Source organism: Sylvia atricapilla, chromosome 1, assembly GCF_009819655.1.
Source record: "Sylvia atricapilla isolate bSylAtr1 chromosome 1, bSylAtr1.pri, whole genome shotgun sequence".
NCBI classification, from domain to species: domain Eukaryota; kingdom Metazoa; phylum Chordata; class Aves; order Passeriformes; family Sylviidae; genus Sylvia; species Sylvia atricapilla.
The window spans coordinates 123,978,394-123,994,761 of NC_089140.1; the positions used below are offsets into that span (position 1 = coordinate 123,978,394).

The window sequence follows — 16,368 nt, forward strand, 5'->3', positions numbered from 1 at the left end:
GGTCAGAGATTGAGACTAATATACAAACACTCCTCAGGCGTGCAAGAATGGGACTGGGAAAGGCAAAGCCCATCTCGATTTGGAATTACCAAGAGATGCAAACAGTAACAAGGGCTTTATCCCTACAAGAAAAGCTTTGCCTGCTGCCAAATGGGATGGGTATAAAGGACTCAGTTCATCCTGGGACATCAAACGCATTTGCTCTGAAAGTCACAGACCTGTCAAAAAAAGAAGCTGAGTTTTATCAGTATTATCAGTACTCTGATAAAAGTATCATTTTTATCAGTGCTCTGATAAAATACTCTAACAGACTTGCACACAAACGTGTGATTTTTTCTGTTACATCTCCTTTTGTTAAATCAACTATTTCAGAACTGATTATTACAGGAATCCTATTTAATGTTTCAAAAACAGTGATGTTGCAGATTAACAAAGATGCTTCTCCTCTCTTAGGGGAAACAGAAAGAAAAGAGATGGACTAAAATATTCAGATGCTATGAATTCAAAAAGATGGTGTTTTGCCTATGTGTTAAAAAAAAAATGTTAAAGCAACCTGGAGACAAATGAAACAGACCAGAGATCTTTGAATAATACATAATTATAAGGTGCCAAAGACAGTTTAGAAGTTCTATATAATGCTATTTCCACTAGAATTTATTGCTTTCTTTAGTTCTCTAAATACTGTATTCCCCAACACAACTGTTCTAGTTCCACCACAGGTGTTATACTTCAGAACAGAGTAAAACTCGACAACAAAATCTGTATAAAATCACCTGCTACAATATGGAATATTTGACCACATTAGCACTGATCATCTGCTGTGAAAAGTAGCACAAATAACATGTGATCTCCCCAGTACATCACCTCATGTATCTATGCTTAGCAGAGAGAGCTACTGCCTAAGAAGACTACTTACATAGGATTGAAGTTCGACATCCACAGAACTCCCAAGTATTTTAATAAACAGTACTTCACAACTATTTCCCATTTTTTCAGTGATCAAACACCCAGTAACTTCCTTTGCTCATCATAACTTGGAATAATAGAGACAGCAATAATGCAAATGCGTAAAGGAATCTGAATTCCAGACAACGATGAGCTATGCAGATCTGTTTATGACCGTATTTTTATTCTGCACAATACATTAGCTTCCATACTTTAAACCCCAGAATTCACACAAACTATCCTAAGTCAGTCCAGAAGATGTTCAAGTCCCTTTATCTAAGCATTTCAAGATGTCATTCACAGATGTCAATCACCTACCATAAGTTTATTACTTACTTTCCATCAGCTTCTGGTCTTTTGCACACACAGTGAAACTTGCCACCAAAATCAATGTAAAGATCATCTTCTACAACATGGAATATTTGACCAATGGCAATTTTATCTTTGGCAGGTCCCATCTGAATTAAAGGAGAGCGTCTCAGCATGGATGCAAAGGATTCTGATTTCTCTGAAGGATCCTACAGATGAATAATAAAAAAGAAAAAAAAAATCACAAAACATGCTGCTGAAGGAGGATTTAAATTAAACTTTCAACAGACAAAAAGGTTTCATTCACTGAACAGCAAGTAGAGATTCCACGTGTTCATCACATTTTTAGCAAGACTTCTAAGGAAGCATCTTGTACCTTTCTCCAACTCCAAACATTTGACACATTAAAGGTAAAGCTTTCATTAACTCAGTCATAGAAAAGAGTAACAGTGTGCATCTCCTAAAATATCAGCCAGTTCTACTACTGGCTAGGTAAGTTAATTTAAAAATGCATTTCAAATGTAGGAGATATTTCCAAAAAGAACACTGGTCATCTCTTTGTTATCTCCCCAGTGAAAACCAAGCCTGAATTAGCACCTTGTGGCTATTCATTCGAGTATTTAATAATGAGTAATAATTAAGTCTTTATTTTAAAAAATAAAACCATTTTGCAAAGGCAGCAAAAGCACAGGACAGATCTAAGACTAAAAAAAAAAAAATCTTTTGAACCATCATTTCTCTCATTTTTCAATCTACAAAATCAAAGTAATTAAATAAACAAAATGCCAGTTTCTTCTCATAGAGTTTTGGGAAAACTCAAGAACATAAACCTTCCTGCTATGCTTCACAGAGTGAAAGATCTCTGTTCTGTAACCTGAGAAAACTTAGCCATCACAGGCTTACCATCATATGCTGAGTGAAAATATCCAGTTATGTGAAAGTGAGACTCGATCTCCCATCCCTGATATCCAGAGTATGACCACTTTTTAAGATTGTTACCTTTGAAATGCAATTAGTAAAAAAAGCTTTGCTAGGAATAAATGAAAAGGGAGAAGCATTTTGAGAGTGACACATACCCGAAAGTGAATCTAAGGAAATTATTTTATAGATGGCTAATAGATTTAAAAAATTAGAACCTACTAATTTTCTTCACATTTAGTATAATTAATTGATCGTAATTACTTTGTGCAAGATTTCAAACTGTTTTGGAACCAGCAGAAGAACTAACCTGAGCAATCAAGAAATTAAAGGTTCAGAGCTCTGCCAGCTTCAACAACACACTTTCTCACCGACTGCTTCTAGTGGATGCTGAAAATCCATATATATTTTATATGGACAGAGAATAATGCCATCATTTTCCACTTGTACTTTTATTCTTAGAGAAGTCAAAACAAGAGACAGTTTTGAATTCCACCTCTGCTGGAAGACATAAACAGCACAGATTGTTCTGACAGGACAAAGCCTCGGGAATTCCAAGCTAGAGATCTGACACCTGGTACATTTGCTGCTTCAGAAACAGGAACTGTTAAATGCAGCATCCCAAGGACAAGGGCTGAAAAATGTGCAACATGTGCATACGTGCACACAAACCATAAAAAGAAAGCATCTGGCCATGGTAAACCATGAAGAGAGCAGTAGGATCTTACATGGGAAAGCTACTATCATATAGGGTTCCAAACACAGCATTGTTTGAATTTCACTATGCATTCAAAATTCAAATACATGAAAATTAATTATCCAGGATGCATTTGTAAGTGCACCAAGAAAAAGAGGCAAAATGCTGGAAAAAGTAAGAGGACATATTTAAATGTGATTTATTATATTAATTAAGGGGACAGCAGAAAATTTTAAATCAGTGTACAAATCATAAGATAGAAGTAAACATTTCAAAATTAAGATCCCCTCCAAAATTACTCCCTCTGGGCTGGGGATTACAAATCAATATTAAATACCAAAACCTGTTTCAAGGGAAACTAAGGCACAAAAAAGTGCAAAATTCAGAAGTCTTCCACTGAAGGGCAAAGATAAGAATATGGCAGCAACACAAATTCAGGACGACAAGGACTAGTATCATATCATCCCAGATTATTTTCAATTATTTTTCACTGCAAGGCAAACTAATAAGAAACTCGGTCGAAAGAAAAAAACAAACAAGCAAACAAACAAAACAACAACAACAAAAAAAATCATCACAACTCACAAATAAAAAACCAAAAACACTCAAAATGGTAGGATGTTATAATTTGCAGGGTAACAAACATAAACTCTGCAGCTAAATTTAGATCTTACGTAAAGAGCAGCTTTGCTTTGACACTTCAATAGGAGATGAGGAGGTCCACCTATGGTTTGAACTAATTTAATCAATGCCTGTGGAATCAGACACCACACCAGATGAACCATACCATCAAATGAACTGCCTGTTCTTACATGTAGATTATTTGAAAGCCTGAGCTAGCAGAGAGAGTCAAGAGAACTTCTAAGTTTGGTCTGAAGGAGATTTTCCTACATTATCTACATAGATGTCCTTAGCAATGACATCTGAACACAATGAGCAACACAAGATTTTTTTGATAAGCAATTAATACAATTGACAGTAAATCAACAATTACATTCACTAAATGGCATTCACCTCATTCATGCTGCCTTCATACAATGGCACACTCGGTAGGGCTCTCTATACTAAAAAAATCTCACAGTATTTCATGAAGATGAGTACATAAATATTTTATGGATTTCCTGTTTTCATCACCTAAAAATGGTCCATTCCAGTTAATAACATCTCTCTTCTTTTTTTTTCCCCAGCAAGAAAAAAACACAGATGAAAAATTCTCCCATGTGCAAACTTGTCTGTGAAATAATCTCTGTACACAACAGACAAATGCTATCTTTACACAGTGACAGGTGTGCTCATTGCTTACTAGAAACAGATTAAAGTAAAATACAGATTATAATGTACAAAGAAATTTTTTGCCATCCTTCATTGTGGACAGTTTTCCAAGAAGCCACAGGGAATCTGTTAGAATTCTATCACGGGCCTACAAGTCTGCAGTGTTCTCTATTCTGCATCCTGGAGAGGAACTTCTCAAGAGCATAAATAGCTGATTTATGTATACAATAATCCTCAAGAGATGCCATTAGTTACTGCCATCAAGGACTCTTTTGTGGACATTCTAGAAGCAGGGTGAGATAAAATGCAGTATTTTCTCCCATCTTCTGCATAACCTACAGCAGATCTCATTAAAGAGTAATTTATCTCAAACACTTAAAGAGATTTAATGACATCTTGAGTGCTTTCCTCTACAACTTCTAAATCTCCTTAACTGGATTCTCCACAGTAGCATTACAGAAAAACAGTAAGACTGTACAGTAACAGGGCAACGCAATTTATTAAGCACTCCAATTTTCCAATTCTCAAGGAATGTTGGCCATACAGCTTTGATATATGATGCATTGATAACATGTCAAGTTGCAAAAACTGGAGATTTTTACAAAATTCAAAAGCACAAACAACACATTCTTTTCGAGTACCTGAAGTATAAAGGCTTTTTTTACCCTCCTCCTTCTTAAATGCCAAATCTGTTTAATTTTCCTTCTAACTTTTGGATTTAAAAGGTTTTTCATAAATGTTTGGAACACCAATCACTTTCAGCGTGCATAGTTCAATGAAAAAACAGCAGCTCTTTCTGCAACAGAACTCTCCAAGATGACACATATTAACCACAGAGTGGGAAAAGTCATAGACTTAAACACCACAAAGATCCAAACAAAAGAAGTAACTCCAATGGAAGAATGCAACATAATATTTGTGGAGCAAAGCCTATGACTGTACAAGGAGGGTGGCCTATCCCACCCACTGAGCAAAGCATCTGAAAACCCAGGCTACATGCTTTATATCTGCTTGCAAAGGCAAGTAGAATGCACACTGGAATGTGAGAGATATGAAAGAGAAGAGATGGGAGATTGGTAATCTGATTGCTACAATTAAGGGATGAATGACATATTACCATCAAGCAGCATGCAAATAACACAAACTTCTGTAACTATCAAACTGGTTTTACTCAGCACTATCATCCATAGCTAGACAGACCTTTCTGTCCAAAATTAATTACACGAGACAACAAAATGGTAAAGCCACCTTGCAGTAATAAATCGGTGTGAATCATCAATAGCTAAGGGCCCCAACGGCTTGGATACCCAAAATGGGACTGGAAAAGGCCTTAAGCAACCTCAGCTAAGTCTATCCTGCTTGGAACAACGGTTTGAACAGATAACCTCCTGAGATCATTTTCAACATGTACTATTTTACTTAGGAAAGATGACTGGAGCCTGCTATAAAGAATGTTAAACAAAACCCAATATATTAAGCTACCCACTGAAGAAGCACATATTGATAAGGCACTTACTTCAACAAACAACCTAAAAAATTCTACTACCTACTAGCCCAGCAAACCTTCATTTTCTGTACCTTTTAACTACTGGAGGTATGTGCTGTTGCTTAGATATAAACCTAAATCCCAGGATTTTTTTAAGTGTTGAAGGCATTATTAGGGTAACAGCTCATAGAGATTAATGCAGTTTATTTACCAAATTTCTCTCTTTTACTTCTTTTTACTTGAATGCAACAAGCTGTATTTAAGTCAGAATTCCATCATGCAGAAAACATTGAAGACAACAGGACCAGCTCAGACACTACACTACAAAATCTGACATCCAACAGTTAATGGCTTCCATCCAGAAGCAGCTCAAGAAGCATTGCCAACTTGAGAACTCTCCTGAATTTATCGAAGAATAACTGAAACTTCCTGGAGTCTGAGTCCAGACTATGAGAACCCCTTTGGGTTTCCTCAGCACTCTGGCCCGATGGAGACTTAAATGGAGAGAGAGACAGCTTCGATCCGTTGTGTGAAAAGTAATTTTAATAATACAAAAAAAAACAAACAATAAGTTGTCCACTGTATCAGACCAAACTGGATCAAGGCAGTAACAAGGGACAAAAGGCACGATGCCAAAGTCAGGGTTTAGGGTCAGACAGGGGTACTTGTGCACCCTGGTGTGGGTGGGGAGTTTAGGTGTGGTTTGAGGGAAAGGTCCAGTGGGGGGACAACGATTAAGAATATTAAAATTCTTGCACCGAAAATCAATCTATGATAACACAGAGAACTGAGAACTTTATAGTAACAATTTGCACAGAGAGCATGTCAATAGGCCTTTTGCTTATGGCACTAAGAACAGAGTTTCCCAATTTCTCCAGGGTTCTTCTCTTCCCCAGGGAAACTGTTCTCTATGAATAACCATCAAGCTTTGTTTTCACCAACACAGCTTCCCTGACACTGAGGTTATCCCAGGAAACAGCACTGAACATTCATGAGGAGCACCAAGTGGACTGACATATGACTACAGTGACTGAAATTTCAACATATAAGCAGACCAGCAATTACATCTCAAAGCGTTTTCTCTAGGTGCTGCTTTCTTTTTATACATCAAACTATTTGTTCTAATGCTGAGGAGTTGTTATTGAGAAGCTCCATGTATCTTATTCTCATCTCAGAATACAATCACTCAAACTTTATGCATCATGCCTTTAACTCATCTCAGCCTGAACAACTCCCTCAACCAAATAAGTTCATGTATCTCCTCTACCTTCAACTTTGAACATGTTCACAACTTTGTGCCTAGCAGTAACCAGTGATTTTGAGAGCTTTCCCAAAGAAAAAGCTCTGGTTTCCATATTAGTAGGAAAGAAAAATTTAGGGAAAATATTTTTAAAGTATAAGAGCTGACATTAACATTTCTTACTTACTTACTCTAAAAATACAGCAAACCTCTAGTGTGCCTAAGCCACATTTCTTAAAAACCCAACAAGCTTTGAATATTCAGGCTCATTCCACTGTACCGCCATTATCTACCAAGACAGCATTCCTACTAAACCTGCACAGCCCTCCACACCTCGAGCAGCCACAGATATTTTGTCTCCTCTTCTAAAGTAATTCTGCACTGGGCAAAACATCCCACCTTGAGTCTCTACCACTTATACTTCTACCCAAGGGAAAAGGTGACACATAACTGCTCTTTTTCTTCCTTCAAATTTTTTAAACCCTGTCCCACAGTTTAGATACATTCTGAGATGCAGAAAACACCATCAGTAACTACCTCAGTACACAGCACTAACTACAGTATTATACAACCCACTCCTTTGGAGAAGATTTGTGCATACCATTTTTTTTTCAAACAACACAAACTACAGTTCTGTGGGCCAGAGTTCACCTACCTGTTTATTATCAACAGATATAACAATAAAGAGTAAACAATAAAGAGGAACAAAATCTCATAACTACTTGTACTTGCAATATACCGTACATGACTTGCTTGTATTCTGTAGTACATGGAAAGACAGGTTGCCCAGAGAAGTTGTGGATGCCTCAACCCTGGAAGTGCTTAAGGCCAGATTGGACAGGGCTCTGAGAAACCTGGTCTAGTAGAAGGTGTCCCTGCCCATGGCAGGAGGGTTGGAACTGGATGATCCTTAAGGTTCCTTCCAACTCAAGTCATTCTATGATTCTGTGAAATCGGAAGTCTAAGATGAAATGTAACTCAGGAGAATCTTCTGGACTTGAATATGAACACTAATGCAAAGACAGGAACCATCTCTTCTCCATCACTCTAGTATTTGACAACTATTGGAAAAATTACTTGTTATCCTCTTATTTGCCAATGACATTAATCTTGTGCACTACTAGGGAAGACAATCAGCAAATTGCTTATTAATATGTGCCACTCATAAATGGACAACACATACAAGAGACACCAGCATGACGCCAGTGATTCAAAAATGTAAAAGGATATTTTGGAATTTTTTTGAAGCCCAATGTTTAATTCTGTAATATGTACAAGGGAGGATTTTAAAATATTATTATTGTAAAACTCAAAATGTTTATGGATAAAACAGACAGGTGAAACTATGAACAGAGTAGAAATTAGGAAGATTGGGTTAGGCAGAGCTGTACAGGAATAAACAAGGACACAGAATTTACCTAGCATACACATAACTAATACAAAAGGTAAAAAAATCACATACTAATGCTCACAAATAGCAGCACATCATCCCACATACAGTACAGGCACAATTATAACCAAAGACAGCATGAACACAGAGTGTATTCTTTAAACTTCACTCTCTATTTTGCATTTATCTTCCCAAGAATACAGCACTTTTTCCTCCTCAATGAGTGGCCTGAGGTTTTGTTCCATTAAAAAAATATGTCAAAAAACTGAAGTTTATGCTGTTTCCCCACTGATTCAATTTACAACCCAAAGTGGGCAACTACAAAGACAGGGAAGACCTCTTCAGTTTCCTTTAAACAAGAGACTTTTCCACTTTATTCTGTGCAAAAAGATTAAAGTGAAGAACTGATTTAAACTTCTTGTTAACAAAAGGTTTTGAAGACTAAATACTGAACAAAGCTTAAGCAAAAGCAAGATTGGTGTTATTTAATAAAGCTACTGAAGGGAAGTAGTCCAAACAGCATAAAACGAGGATTTGTGATTCAAAGCAGTAACTTAGGGAAAAATCTAAGATTAATGACTGCAAGCTCAGGAAAAAGAGCTTTGAAAGCAGTCAAGGAGAAAACTGGAAGCTTCCCTGCTAGATATTTACAAGATATACAGACATATATAGATACATATATATATACACAATATTTATAAAAAGCTTCATATGAATCACTTCCTATGCAACAGTTGTTACAAAGCCAGATTCCCATGAAGACAGCACTTCCACACCAGCTAGCATGTTCTGAATTCTACAAGGGAAATATTTTAGTTATAAGGATTCTTGTCTAATATTAATTATTTAATATCTAATATTTAATATCTATCTTGACATTATTAAGGCTAATAGAGGAAATAACAGTGTAACTGAGAGTTCCAGCAGACACCATATTCCTCCAACTCTTCCCAGTCTGAGTAATTTGAATTGCATCATCAACAGTAGCAAACTCATAATCCTATAGTTTTAGAGTAAACATAGATAGTATCTTTACCCAACTTTTTAAAGGTAAGTTTTGAAAAAGGTAGGAGAGGGGAGAAGAAAACAGAACCACTTTTTAATACAATGTGGTACTACAAAAGTGACATTCAAGAAGAACACAGTGAGCACCAGAAGATTTTCCTCCAAAACTGTAGCATTTGGAGAGAAAAAATCTTTCAGATTTTATGATTGTAAAAAGCAAAGGAAACAGCTCTGTTTTGCCTTTAAGAGGATGAGGTGAATTGACTGCTATTTATTAATTCTTTATTAATTTTGTAATAATTTTCAAAAGACTTTGCATACTTCAGGTTTTAATTGTCTAGAGTTATTTCTTATCACAATTTTAAAACTCCAAGCACCCCTAAAGAATGCCCAGAAAGCAAAGCAAACATCTGGTATTTCAATCAAAAGAGGAACATCCACACAATCTTCTCTGTGAAGAAATTTGAAGAAATTTCTGTGAAGAAATATGGTTTTATTTTAAAAAGCAAACCAAAGTCATCAGCAAAAAAGGTTGGAAGTTAGAAGCTGAAAGGAGGTATTTAACCATCCCTTTATGAGAAGCAGCAATTAAGTGTTTTGGCAAAACATCACTCCAACTTCACTCCAGATATTAAGATTTTTGGCGTATTTTAGATTTTATTGTCTAAGCCTAATAGTATTTTGTAAAAACCCGCTCATGAAAGCCCTGAGTCCTTGTTTTTGTTCCTACTTCAGGATTAGGCTTTAAGGAGCACAGAACTCCATTCTCACTGCTAACTTGGAGGTAAAATCTCATAGTGCCTGCTGCATATGTTTGTTTCAAGTCTCATAGTCCCAGCATAGCTATGAACACACTGAACTGAACTCTCTGGAGAAGAGCACCCTCTCCCTGAGGAATATCTCAGCATGATCTGCTCCATAAGCCTTCTCTGCAGCTTGGACAAAACAATCTGACAGGATTTTAAATCTTAGTTGTAGAACTAAGAGAACTTAGAGCTGCTCTTGCCACTCCATTTGAAATCGGCTAATCTATAAGCACTGGAATATGAAGAATATCCTCCTAAATAAACTACAATAACATTAATAAAAAGCCTCTAGGAAGTCCCATTTATATAGTTACATTAACTGGATATCCAGCTGCCCTCATAAGGCTGAAAACACCAAAACACTGGAATAGAAACTTGGATGTTGCTTTCTTCCACACACGTGTTACGATTGACTTTTTTTCACAGAATGGTTTGGGCTGGAAGGGACCTTAAAGGTCACCTAGTCCTAATGCCCCCTGCCATGGGCAGGGACATCTGCCACTGGACCCAGTTGCTCAGAACTCCATCCAACCTGGCCTTGAGCACTTCCAGGGATGGGGCATCCACAGCTTCCTATTCCAGTGCCTCACCACCCTCACCATTCTTTTGCCCAAGCTAGATCCACCCTCTTCCAGTTTAAAACCATTGCCCCCATCACAGGCCCTACTCATAAAGACTGAGAGAGACTTTTACTTTATGTTGAAAGTACACAGAAAGGTCTTGCCAGAGCCTTCTCTTCTCCAGGCTGAACAACCCCAACTCTCTCAGCCTGTCTTCTTCACAGGAGCAGCGCTCCAGCCCTGTGATCATTTTTGTGGCCTCCTCCAAACTTGCTCCATCTGTCATATACTGGGCACCCCAAAACTGGATGGAGTACTTCAGGTGGGGTCTCACGAGAGCAAAAGGTATTTATCACAAATTTACCTGAAAGACACACTTGCTGGGGTAAATGCAAAAGTCTCTGGCTGAAATTCAGTGCCTTATGTCAGTCAAAGTCAGCCTAGATGGCCCCAGTGATGGTCTCCAGCCTAAAAATCAATAGCCTAAGCCTCAGATACATAAGTGTGTGTTATATTTTCAACAATACGAATACCATACAAGCCATAAAACCTCCTCCTCCTAAAGAAGAAATATTAGAACTGTACTGCTTCACTGACTTCCACCTAGGAAGGACTGTAAATAATTAAGAAAGAGGCTAATGCACAAAAATATCTACAGGGGTATTTTGAAATTCATGTAATGCAGGAATAAATTCTTTTCAGGAAAAAGTATCTTCATTTTGTCCAAGTTACCAACCTTTCTCATCCTAAAAAGAAAAAATATGGAGAGTACTAAACTTCAGTTTTACCAAGAACACGACTATTCGTATTTTGTAGCATTGTCCAAAGGGAAGCAAACACAGTTATAGGAAGTTATAAGGGTTGTCATACTTAGCAAAGAACATTGGAAGATTTTGCCTGGCTACAGACACAAATGTTAAGCCAACTTCCCATAGTGAAATTTTAAGGTTTTAAGTGTTTAAAATTGTAATTTGACTGCAGATTAGGAAAGGATTACACTTCCATTTTAAAAACAACAAAAGTTTCAACATACACTACTTGATACAAATTTATGTTCACTAACAACCTTCCATCAAGCTCCCTATTTTGGTACTCACTGCAAGACTGATTGATGAATGTAGCATACTCCAAACCTAGTTTAATTTTTGCATGCAGAACAATTTCTAATTAAAAATATCTCACCTGTGCAGAGAACACATTATATGCTTGAATGTCTATATTTGTATATATATTGCCCTCAAAATAATGAACAATGTAATATTATGAACTAAGCACATTTTTAAAAGAGATGCAAATAACAATTAATCAAATATATGTTGTACTAAACCAGTAAAATACCATGGTGAAATCTCCTTTTGTCTCTCACAGCTACACTTTTCAATAAGGATCATGCAGATGTCAAAAGAAAAACAAAAGATCTCAGGAATAGGATTTGGGTGCTGTGCCTAATATCCAACAGGTTTTCCTGAACTGTACTTTTAAAATCAAAACTTCTTTGTTGTCTAAAAATCTCCATTGTTAAAGCTTTTTGCAGCTTTTTTTCTATTTGGAGATGGGTATTTCTTAACCTTATCACTGAGATGCAGCACAAACTGTTCTTCAACTCATGAAAGAGCCTAATTATTCTGAATACTTTGTAAACACATTTAACTTACCAATGCCTTACTACATGCCACTAACCCAATGTAGCAGTACTGTTCACAAAACAAATATCAATTTTTTCAATTGCCAACTAATCTCCTATGTCCTACAACAAATATTGTGCTATCAGAGTAAATGTAAATTAAGGTGATTTTTTTTAGTCAGTTATGGCTATCCCTGGCCATTATCTGAAGAGTCAAAGGTTTACACTACTGTGTTTGAGTCTGGATGTTTTGGTACTACATACAGTGACACATATGACTAAAATTTAAAAACATTTTTTTTTCCTGTGACTTTATGTAACTGAGCATGTGCTTAGGAGGAATAGCATAAAACATTAGTGGACATCTGGAGAGAGGAAGGTCAGCACAGCTGTATAACAAAAATTAATCATCTGCTGCTTCTAGACCCTTCTTTGGAAGTTTTTCATCAATCAGCTGCCCATTTAAAACCAGAAAGTCATATTGCTAACACACTATAATGCTACCCAAACCACCAAGGCCTACCCAACAAGTCTTTTAAATGTACAATCTGCTGCACTGGTTGACTCAATACCAGCTCCTTTGTGTTTGTAGTAAAAGGAAGGTTTTCCATTTATCTTCACATTTTGATTGGATACACAGCAAAGAAACTGCAAAACAAGACTTTCATAAAGAATTTCAATTGCAGCTTTGAAAATATGCTGTTGACTAGCCAGGTGGATCATTGATGAAACAACGCTGAGCTAAGACTTCATTTCACAACACAAAATAGCACAGAATTTGGTCACAGTAAAGCAGCTTGTTTTTCTCAAAATTAAATAACTCCTACATAGAATTTAAAACATGAAGTATTTATCTACATATTTCTTTCAAGGATAACTTCATAGCAAACAAATAGAACATTAGCATCTAAATCACAGAAAGTAGGTGAATCCACTGCAATGGATTATGTCAAAAAGAAAATCTAACCAGATGAGCACACAGAGTCCTGGGAGCAGCCCATGGTGTTTTGAGCCCAATGTCTGCCTTTCTCCGTTTATCACTACCCTGCTCTTCCAGACACTTTTTTTCCCCAGGTTCCTGGGGGACAGAATGCTGTTTCAATAGTCATAATAAGAGAATAACTAGGATCTCCCACAGCAGAGGATGTAAATATCCTTTTGATAAGAGTGACCACTAGAAAGGATTTCAATTCCTATTTTACTGTCACATTATGGTTACATGCACCTTCTTCCAGATATCTCACATGCAGTCAATCCAGCCTAGGCAGCTGACATGGACTTCCTTTTCTCCATGGTACTGGCAGTCCCAAGCCAGTTTCATTTTGGGGATTTCACTCTGACAGACCATCATCAAAGGCATATCACCAACCACTCATGGACCTCCAGCAATGCCAAAGAAACCACTCACCAACCCAGAGCTGTCTGAAGGAGCAAGTTCCTGAGACAACTCCTCCAGAGCTGTGATCTTCATCTTCCTCAAGTCAACCAAGGACAAAGGGAGAGGGCCTTCCCACATGAATTTGTGTCCCTGAATACAGGGCTGTGACAGACAGCAGTCACAGTGTCACTGTACTGTAATTAAGTCCTCCAAAGAGGCAGCATGCATCATTCCTGTGCTGTCCAACATTAGAAGTCCTGCCTACTCCCTTTCAGAGAGTGTTGTTCCAACACCATGAGTTTTACAAAATCCTGTCATGCAAGCACTTCTGTCACATGCAGAGCAGGTCATCTGACAGACCCAGCTGTGCCTTCAGCTGGGACAAACCAAGGCAGAACAAGACAAGTTCTGGTGCCTCAGCCAGAGCATTCACAAGACAGAACTGCTCCTTCACAGAAGTCAAAAGAGGACAAACACATTCAGTCCTACCTTAATACAAACCAGCATTTCAAGCAGATCCAGCTGAGAGGATGCTGAGAAGGCTGTGACACGAACCTGAAAGCACCAGGACGTGTTCACAGCATAGCATGAGCACACATAACCCAAGTTTGTCAAACACAGAATTACAATCTGGCAAAGCAAATCAAGAGAAACTTCCATGTAAAGACTACTCATTCCAGATCCCACAAACCCCACAGCTGGCAAGTCCCTCTCTCAGTTAGTCAGCAGTTTCCAGTACTTAAATGCTGGGCAGAAGATAATCCACCTAAAACAGTGAACTCTGTGCTTGGCAAACAGGTTTTATAAAGTGATGCTGTATTTGTAATCAAACAAAGAATGTTATTTATTAGTACTGGCAAAGCACTCCAGTCACACAAAGATTATGGGCATACTAAGAAATATTACACTATGAAAATTACAAGTGAAAATTGCATTAAATATTGATCAGCATTTTTGCTCTCAAATAACTGCAACTTCAGGAAAATCATCATCTAATGCTAACTTAGGTGGGAGGACAGATTGAGAGAAATGTTTCATCAATTATTAGATGAAAATAATTCTAATTTTTTTTACTATCTGATTTAAAAACATCCAACGTCACGCATTATTTTAACCTGAGAATGGCCAGATACTGCAAAGGCAAGACAACTACACATTTTTTTTAATAAAGATACACATGTAATTTTCAGAAATGTAATACATTCCTTTTAAATTGTCACTTTTGTGTTTTAGTTTTTCATTTCTCCCCTAAAACATAAACAGATAAAACAGCTCTTTATATGACCTATGAAAATTATTTTTCATTTTTTTTCCTTAATGAATACTGATATTTTATTTTTGTAAACAGTGACATGGCTAAGTTAATTAAACCCATGGCTAAGTTAATTTAAAAACATATATGTACCTGGAAGACTATTTTCTAATCGCTCTCTTTCAGAAACTAGATATTATAATGTACTGATACCAATCCAATCCCTTCTATCTGAACTTCAGACAAAATCAGTTACGTTTCTTCTTAATAGATGCTTTCCCCTCAAACACGGTATTCAAGGAATTCAATAGGAAATTCCTCAAACGTGCTGCTTTTGCTGCGGCATCTGGAAACAAGCGGTGCCCTCTGCTGTGCCGGGCGGGGATGTTCACCCAGCGCAGCATCCCTGCCCGAGCCAGGGGCTGCACATCCCTCCTTCTGAGCAAAGACAACTCTGCTCGTGTGACCAGTCCCTGACACTGGTTGTACCCTGCTACTCTCACGTGAAAAGCTCCCAACAGAGCAGCTCCATCACGCTGTGACACATAGAGCGGATCGGCAGCAAAGGTCACTTAATGATAGCCCATTTCTACCTAAAAGGACACTTGAAAAACTTCACTCAGATCTGAAGCATTTTTAGACTACTTAGTTCAGTGAAGAGAAACAAATGTGTCTTTATTCTTGATTAGCGACTTCATCCTTACATTTTCTTCAAATTTTGGTAACTGAGTTAATAATACAGCTCATTTCTCTACCTGTATCAAAAATCATCTCCTCCTTCCTAAAGACAAGGTTTCTTATTTTACTATGCAAGCAGTTTTAATCCATTAATGAAGGTAACACCTAAAGCCTTTGGTCCTTCTAAAAGATTTCGTTAAGCAATTCCATAGAGAAAAAAAAAAAGAAAAAAAAAAAAAAACCAACAACTTTAAACCTGTCTTTTTTTCTTTGTTGTTTACAATGCAAATCTTTAATATAAAAATGCAGAAGGGAGACACAGCAAGAAGTGAATTGCCTGCTGTAGACAAATACAGTGTGGGTTTATCAGGATATTTGGCTACCAAGTTGCTACCTTTTCAACAATTTTAATCAACATTTAAGCGCCTTGTCTGGAAGTTTCACTTTTTACAAAATGGTAACAACAGAACTGCAAACTGAAGGTGAAAGCTAAAACACAAACCCTAATCCTTCAAAAATTACCAATACAGCAGAGACACCACCAGGCAACTCCAAGGTCAGCAGCACACATGGCTGCAAAAAATCTTCGAGCTACCTAGGAAAAGTACCATCACCATGCCTTTGGAATCGTCTGAAGAAAAACATGTGTCAGCATGCCCATTTATCAGGTTTACTCATATTTGCCTAAACTAAGCCACTGCCAACCAATTATCAGCCAGTTCATCCAGTTTCAAAAATGAAGGAGCAGCTGGCATAGGACACCCATACAAAGAACATTACCAAGCCTCTTCCCAAAGAATCTTCTTCA

At 37.3% G+C, this 16,368-nt stretch overlaps 1 protein-coding gene across 1 annotated transcript in view; it reads right to left on the reverse strand.

Annotated features, from left to right (window-relative positions):
• Nucleotides 1-16,368, reverse strand: part of TPD52 (tumor protein D52) — a 124,181-nt gene that overhangs the window by 62,323 nt on the left and 45,490 nt on the right. The window contains exon 6 of the mRNA XM_066332654.1: nt 1,282-1,463. Coding sequence (XP_066188751.1) covers nt 1,282-1,463 — 182 coding nt within the window. The remainder of the gene's footprint in view (nt 1-1,281; nt 1,464-16,368) is intronic.